Here is a 7,224-nt window from a genome sequence, read left to right on the forward strand (position 1 = left end):
TACTCATACTTCTCAATGTTGTCCATAGCTTGTCATGATCCACACAATCGAAAGCCTTTGCGTAGTCAATAAAGCATAGGTAAACATCTTTCTGATAGTTCTCTGCTTTCAGCCAAGATCCATCGGACATCCAGTGCATTATCCCACATAAATTCAAGTCTGCTGCTCTGGGTCCTTGGGGTGTATATGTATGGGGGACTTCCTAGGTTCCTTGCAGACCTGGAGTTTCCTTCTCTGTGTGATGCTAGGGTAGGGGGCATTTTGGGGAAGGCAGAGGCCCCACCAGATTATCTTGCTGGGGGTGAAGAGCCAGCCTGCCCTTGTCCAAAAGTGGGGACAGGGAACAGCACAAGAGTTGCTGGCTGCTGTTTACCAATCAAGGCCATTGTTTTCTCTCAAGTGTTTTGTGTCAATCTTTACGACTTTTAGAATGACTAAGAACTCTGCCTCCGAGGAACGGCGCCCAGCTAGGCCGGCAAACTTGACTCAGTGTAGTTGCTGGGCGTAGGTCCCAGCAACCTGGGAGCGGGCCCAGTGGGGCCATCCTCTGGTCTCTGCTGCCCTCTGGTGGCGTCCCCAGGCTAAAGCAGTCTCTGCTCATTCTTGGTCTTGCAGAGGAGTACCAGTGTTCTGGGATCCTCGAGACCGACTTTGCGGAGCTTTGCACGCGGTCAGGCTACTTGGATTTCCCCAAAGTTGTTGTCCGACCTCGACCCCCCTCAACCTTTGTACCTTCTGCCTCCATGTCGGAAAAGCCCGCCCTAGGTGAGTGACAGCGGAGCCCCATCCCTCCCAGGGGTCTATCAGGGCAACCTGGCCCGTCTGCGGCGTCCGGAGCACTGGTGAGCCAGCCGAAGGACAGGGACGTATGCCAGTGCTTGTGAATGGTCAGAGAAGCAGCGTCCCCAGGCGCCCACACTGTCTGTATTCTCCAACACACCCTTTCAGTGTGAACCTCCAGGATCTCCTTGGGTACCCCTGGGCCGGCGGGGTGTGGGGCACTGTGCAGCGGCTCTGTCCCCTCCTTCCTCAATCCTTTCCTTGCACCCCCTTCCTTTTAGATGAGCAACGGCTGCTGTCAGGATCCTGCAGCCTGAGCAGCCTGGAGAGCAAATACGTGTTCTTCCGGCCCACCATCCAGGTGGAGTTGGAGCAGGAGGACTCAAAGTCTGTGAAGGAAATCTACATCCGAGGTGAAGCACCCACACCCACCCTCACCCGCTGTCCCCTCTTTCACCTTCCTGAGACGCCTCTCTTCTCTTCCTTCTGCAGGTTGGAGGGTTGAGGACCGCATTCTGGGAATCTTCTCTAAATGCCTGCCCCCCCTCAGCCATCTGCAGGCCATCAAGTGAGGGAACTTAAGAGAGAAGGCTACTGTGGGGTACGGGACCCCCGGTGGCTTGGGAGAGAGAGCTGAGGGGGACCCTGGGGACTGTAGAGAGGTAGAGTGCAGATGGGGTGGGGTAGCCTGGTGCTAGGGTGGCTGGGAGGACTGTTTCTGGTGGGAGATGAGGCTCCAGCTGTGTTTCTGCACTTTCTGTCAACTCCAGCTTTTGGAAGGTAGGGCTGACTGATAAGACCCTGACCACCTTCATCGCCCTCCTGCCTCTGTGCTCACCCACACTCAGGTCAGCAGAAGCGGAGGCCCAGTGCTGGGAAGCCTAGCTGGGTGGGTAGTCAGAGGGCTAAGGCCTTTGCTGGTATCCCTGTGGCCAGTACAGTGGAGCCAGTGTTTGCTGGGTCTTGAAATTCCCATCTGACAAAAAGTGGGGTCCCGGCATCCCTGGGAGTTCCTTCCCCTGCTCTTGCTGCCTGGGGCCTTGTGAGATGGGCTTCCTGTTGTCCAGCTCACAGCCCAGTGAGGGAGGAGGGGATAGGAATGGATGCTGCAGGGCAGTGTGGGGACTGTGGTGGTGGACGTATGGCTCATTTGGGCGTGGTTTTTGGCACACAGGACATTGGTGTGTCCTCAGACACAGTAGCTGGCCATCTGAGAGTGCTGGAGAGCACTCAAGGTGGAAGCCATGATCTTATTGTAAGCCAAATTGGAAGTGTCATTTAATCACTTTTGCCATATTCTGGTTGTTAAAAGTGAGTCATTATGTCCAGCTCACAATCAAGGGGAGGGTATAGATGACAGGAAGTGGGACCACTAACTCTGGGGAGTGGCTCCTTCACATGGCCACACTTCTGGATTTGTAGTCCGGGAACTGTTGTACATAGTAAAACTATATTGGGGATCATCCCTTGACTCCAAGTGTTTGCTTCCAAGCTGCTCCCCAGAGACCCGTGCTTCCTTTCTGCTCCTTTCTCCTGGCCTCAGTGGTACATCCTGGTTCTCAGTTCTCCCCGTCTACCTCCTCAGGAAGGTGTCTCTGGAGGGGAACCCATTGCCGGAGCAGTCATATCACAAGCTCATGGGGTTGGACAGCACGTGAGACTTCTTGTTCTAGGCTTGCCCTTCATCCCAAGTCATCCTTTGTCCCACCCTTCCTTGTTCCTCTACTTAACTATATTCCCAAATCAAACCAGTAACCCACTGCCATCATTGATTCAGACTCAGAGACTAAACTGCCCCATAGGGGTTCCAAGGCTGTAAATCTTTATGGAAAAAAATTGTATGGCCATCTTTCTCTTGTGGATAGGCTGGTGGGTTTGAACCGTTGACCTTTTAGTAGCAACCCAACGCTTGACCCATGGCACCATCGTGGCTCCCTAGCATATTCACAGGGACCCTTAATATGTATCTGCCCACCCTCCGACCAGATGACCTGCTTTCAGCTCCTTTGTTTCCCTGAGAGACTCCCCAAGGCCCAGGACCTTGGATGACCAGTGACTTGTTCTCCGGTGGTCCCCTGTCCTAGGATTGCGCATTTGTCTCTGAGGAACAACAACATCGATGACTACGGGGCACAGCTGCTGGGCCAGGCTCTGTCCACGTTGCACAGCTGCAACAAAACTCTCGTCTCACTCAATCTGGCCTTCAACCATATTGGGGATGATGGCGCTGGCTACATCGCTGATGTGCGTGTGCCGCGGTGTGGGTCCCCGGAAGCGGGTGCCTAGCTGAGCCCCTCACGCACCCTCCCTTTGTAGGGCCTCAGGCTGAACCGCTCCCTGCTTTGGCTGTCTCTAGCCCATAATCGGATCAAGGACAAGGGAGCCCTGAAGCTGGCTGAGGTGGGTGTGCCGGGGGCGTGGCCGGTGCGCTGATCCCGCCCCCGAGAGCATCTCTCGTCAGTTTCCTGCCTTGCTCAGGTCCTGCGCCCGTTTGAGCTGACGCACACCGAGGTGGTGGAACGCCGGCGCCTCCTCCTGGAAAAAGGGACACAGGAGCGATTACGATCGGTGAGGAGCCGACCTGGTGGGCCCGAGAATGCATCGGGGCCTGAGCTTGCTTCCTAGGTCTAACAAACGTTTGCTTAGCGGACTCTAGATTTAAACGGTCAGAATTTGAAACCTGACTCATTCACATGCCAATTTGTGACTTTGGGTATGTTACTTAATCTCCTTGTGCCTCAAGTCTTCTCATCTGTGAAATGGGGATGATAACCACACCCACCTCAAAAGGTTGTTGAGCGGACTAAACAAATGAATTCATGTGATGCATTTAAACAGCACCAGACACATAGCTGAATAAAAATTAGCTACTATTTTCACTCTTCAAAATTAGGACCCTTCTTCCCTAGATCACCCCCAGACTCCTGTTTCTTTCCAACAGCCCTTCACTCCAGCGGAATCTCATCCGCATTATTTTCCTATTTAGGCAGGGAGTTTGGGGGTGGTTGTTGCCAGGCCCAAAGCTTTCCCCTTTTTCTCCCTCTCCACTGGGAAAGAAACCCTGGCTTCTTTCTCCATCTTTTCTCATTTGATGTGAGCACAGCCTTCCTCCTCTCGCCACATGGACTTCAAAAGTGACCGGGATAAGAATCAGTTGCTAGGGGCCAGCAGTGCTGCACTGTCGGACAAGGTGTCAGCCATGAAAACCCCCAAGAGCCTGGGCAAGAAAAAGGAGAAGCCAGGGGTAGGTGTCCTGAGGGAGAAAGAGCCTTGTATGCTGGAAGTACAGTGGGAGGGAGGTCGCTTCCATGGTACACAGCTGGGGCTGGAGGGAAGAAAGCCACATGAAGACTTTGAAGGCCCACTCCATGACATTTAGGCAACCCTAGCCTCACCCCATACCTGTTCCCCTTCTCCAGGAGGGTAGGCCTCTCACCTTCTCTTAATATCCTCCACAGGAAATGGCCAAGAGAGAGGAGAAGTCAGGGCCTGGGCAGTCCCCCCCCCAAGGAACCCCTAAGAAAGAAGATGCCTCAAAAGCAGGCAAAGGGAGTAAGTGTCCGTCTCCTCTGCCCACCCCTCCTGGGCAGGAGACAAGCCTTCTTTCTTTCTTGATAGTGAAATGATTGGAAAGCCCCTCCTGATGGGGACATCCCTGGGTTGGACCTCTGTGGCCCTGTCCTTAGAAAAGAACATACCTACCATCTCACCAGGCCCCTCCCACTGTTTTGATTGCACCCAAACCCAAAGCTGTCAGTTTGAGGGAGTCTCTTTGCCTCGTCCCACCCCATTCTCTGGGGAGCCTGGGTGGTGTCAGAGGTCTGGTCTGTGCTCCTCTTCCCGATTCAGAGATATCTGTCCCTGAGCAGAAGCCAACCAAGGGGAAAGGGACCAAGACTGGGAGCAAAGAGAAGCGGAGCATCCTCATGGAGTCAGAGGTAGGCTGTTGCAGAAGTGGGGATGCACCTGCCAGGATCCCAGGCTTGCTCTCATGGCCGCCTCCTCCTGTAACTGCAGATCTCCTCCTTCGTTCCTTGTTGAACCAAGCTTTAAACACCCCTATCCCCATGCTATGGGAATAATACATCCGAGGTGGCCCCCAATTTCTTGGTCTACTCCTAGTAGCTCACACTTTTGATTCACGGACTCAACTTAGTCTGCTTCCCAAAAAGCCATCAGTTCAGCACCACCCCCTGCCCTTGCTGGATGAGTTGCACAACAAAGCACCTTATTTTCCACTCTGGGCAGCTCCGAGAGGAAGCCTGGCTAGTTTATAGTCATGGTGCTGCCCACCCACAGCTCAGCCCCTGTTTGAGACCCTAGCTCCTTTGTCCCTGTGATTGTCCCTTTTTCTGTCTCAACTGGAACCAACTTATTCCTTGCTTCAGAGACCTTTCTGGACTGCCTACTCTGGAGGCCTCACCCCTCCTTAGTTCCAGCTGGAATGTCTCTGTCATTAAATTGACTCTGGAGGAACACGAGGGCTGGGAAGGAGTGACTGGCTTTTAGAAGTCTTCTCGGACACCCAAGTACAGATCTTGCAAAAGGAGGTTCAGGTGGAGGGTGTTGCCACTTCATTTGTATTTTGCTTTGTTCCCGTCCTGGCCGTGGTCAGCTGTTTTCTGACAACAGCTCGCACAGGGTCATCTCAAGCTGCCTCTCCCTTCTCTATTGCTTTGTCCATAGGGACACACACTCTTTCATGTCTCCAAAGCGTTTGCACGTGTGGTTTCCTTCACCTGGTACCCTTTCCACTGGTTCTCATTTCAGCTTGTAGGCCACCTTCTCCAAACCACTCCTGGCTTCCTGGACTGGGCTGGATGTTCTTCCCTCCTCTGTGCTCCCCTCCCTCTGAGCTTGCCTCCATTACTTGTCACACTATACACCACTTTCTGGCTCCCCCACAAAGGTGCTTATTACTCTGTGTAAACATGTGTGCTGACAGAATGAGTTGTTGATAAACCCTCTTCTCCATTGCTGCAATTAGTATTCTGCCCTAACAGCTGGTCGCTGAAACGACAGAGATGGTCAATCCTCTCCTGGAACCCGTGGCACACAGAGATGGAAAAGTTTTTATGCCTGGGAACAAGGTCCTTTTGCACCTCAACCTCCTCAGTATGTCTGTCAGCCCCATCCCACGAGGCTATCTGGGCCCTGGTTCCCCATGGTTGAGCATCATGTTGTCTGAGACCCTTCAGCAGGGGGCTCTGGGGTGAGGGGTAGAGCCTGAGAGAGAGAGAGACTGAAGGGTGGGGTGGGGAGGTTGGCAGGAGCAAGCATTGGTCCGAGTGGTGGCAAGAAGCCATCTTGTCTGATCCCTCCCCCAGGGAACCGCATCACAGAGGTGGGACTGGAGGGCTTCCTTGCTGCAGTGCAGTACCAGGTGCAGGTCTCCAAGTCCAGGAGTCCCATGGGGCTACTTTGGCTGTCCCTGGCGGTGAGTCCTGTTAAGCTCTACTGCTGTGATAGTTACTTCTCATTCTAGAGGAGGTTGTAATTTCCTTCATTCTTTTTAATCACAAGATAACCTCCCTCTGTCTTACTGCACACTCTGCCTGTTGCCCCTGTCCCCAAGACCTTAACCCACCCACCAGGACTTTTTCTCCTATAGGATTAACCTTCAGCCTTCCTTTTTCTTTCAGAAAAATTACTTCCCCTCACAATGTCCTATGTACACCATGATCCAGGAACTGATGCTGCCAAGGGACCCCATGAATAAGGTCAAGCCCAAAGAGGAGGAGGCTGTGGCTTTCTCCATCTAACCCCTCCCTTCACCCTTCCCAAGACTGGGCCACAAAAGCACCACTTGGGGGCTGTCTTTCCTGGGAGGGGTCTCAGACCAATAACAAAGTCTACTGCTGCACTTTCCTTTGAGGCTATCTGAAAATTTTGTTCCAGATCTGAAGCGTTTGGGCTGTGTCTGTTCGGGTCACATGGTTAGAAATGGCAAAACAGTGAGTGTGAATTGTTTCCAAGTTAACTGGGGAAGAGCCTGGCCGTTTCTCATTTGCCAGCTATGGCCTTGCTCTCCTGCTTCCAGAGGGCCCGTTCTGGCTGGCTCAGGCTGTCACACCCTGCCCCGTGATTCCAGGAGGGTGTGTGCTATGCAGGATTTGGTTTCAGTGTTAGTCTCAGAAGCAGATGGGAGACTTGAGTTTAATAACAGACATACAACCTGAAGAGGGGAGAGAGTGGGGGTAGGTAGGGTAGCGGGGGACTGCTCATGGACTTTGCCATTTCTGATCTGACTCTGGGCTCTGGCTCCGGCTGGGAGAAGTGATGGCTCAGTTTCAGAAAAGGCAGACTTGGCAGAGCACTTTGGAAAGGGTGCTGAGCCTCCTCACATCTAAGCAGAAAGTCTCAGCACACCATGTAAACACTAGTGACACAGTCTGCAGATGTTAGCAACTGCAAACCAGACACTCAGATGGCAGGGAGAGTTCT

At 53.2% G+C, this 7,224-nt stretch overlaps 1 protein-coding gene across 1 annotated transcript in view; it reads left to right on the plus strand.

Annotated features, from left to right (window-relative positions):
- Positions 1-6,542, plus strand: part of LRRC71 (leucine rich repeat containing 71) — a 15,600-nt gene extending 9,058 nt beyond the window's left edge. The window contains exons 2-15 of the mRNA XM_006861738.1: positions 616-765; positions 1,062-1,193; positions 1,273-1,348; positions 1,551-1,628; positions 2,366-2,434; positions 2,865-3,024; positions 3,097-3,180; positions 3,259-3,348; positions 3,884-4,024; positions 4,239-4,332; positions 4,630-4,718; positions 5,784-5,895; positions 6,108-6,217; positions 6,423-6,542. Of these exons, the coding sequence (XP_006861800.1) occupies positions 616-765; positions 1,062-1,193; positions 1,273-1,348; positions 1,551-1,628; positions 2,366-2,434; positions 2,865-3,024; positions 3,097-3,180; positions 3,259-3,348; positions 3,884-4,024; positions 4,239-4,332; positions 4,630-4,718; positions 5,784-5,895; positions 6,108-6,217; positions 6,423-6,542 (1,505 nt within the window). The remainder of the gene's footprint in view (positions 1-615; positions 766-1,061; positions 1,194-1,272; positions 1,349-1,550; positions 1,629-2,365; positions 2,435-2,864; positions 3,025-3,096; positions 3,181-3,258; positions 3,349-3,883; positions 4,025-4,238; positions 4,333-4,629; positions 4,719-5,783; positions 5,896-6,107; positions 6,218-6,422) is intronic.
- The last annotated feature ends 682 nt before the right edge of the window (positions 6,543-7,224 follow it).

Source organism: Chrysochloris asiatica, unplaced genomic scaffold (assembly GCF_000296735.1).
Source record: "Chrysochloris asiatica unplaced genomic scaffold, ChrAsi1.0 scaffold00042, whole genome shotgun sequence".
NCBI lineage: Eukaryota > Metazoa > Chordata > Mammalia > Afrosoricida > Chrysochloridae > Chrysochloris > Chrysochloris asiatica.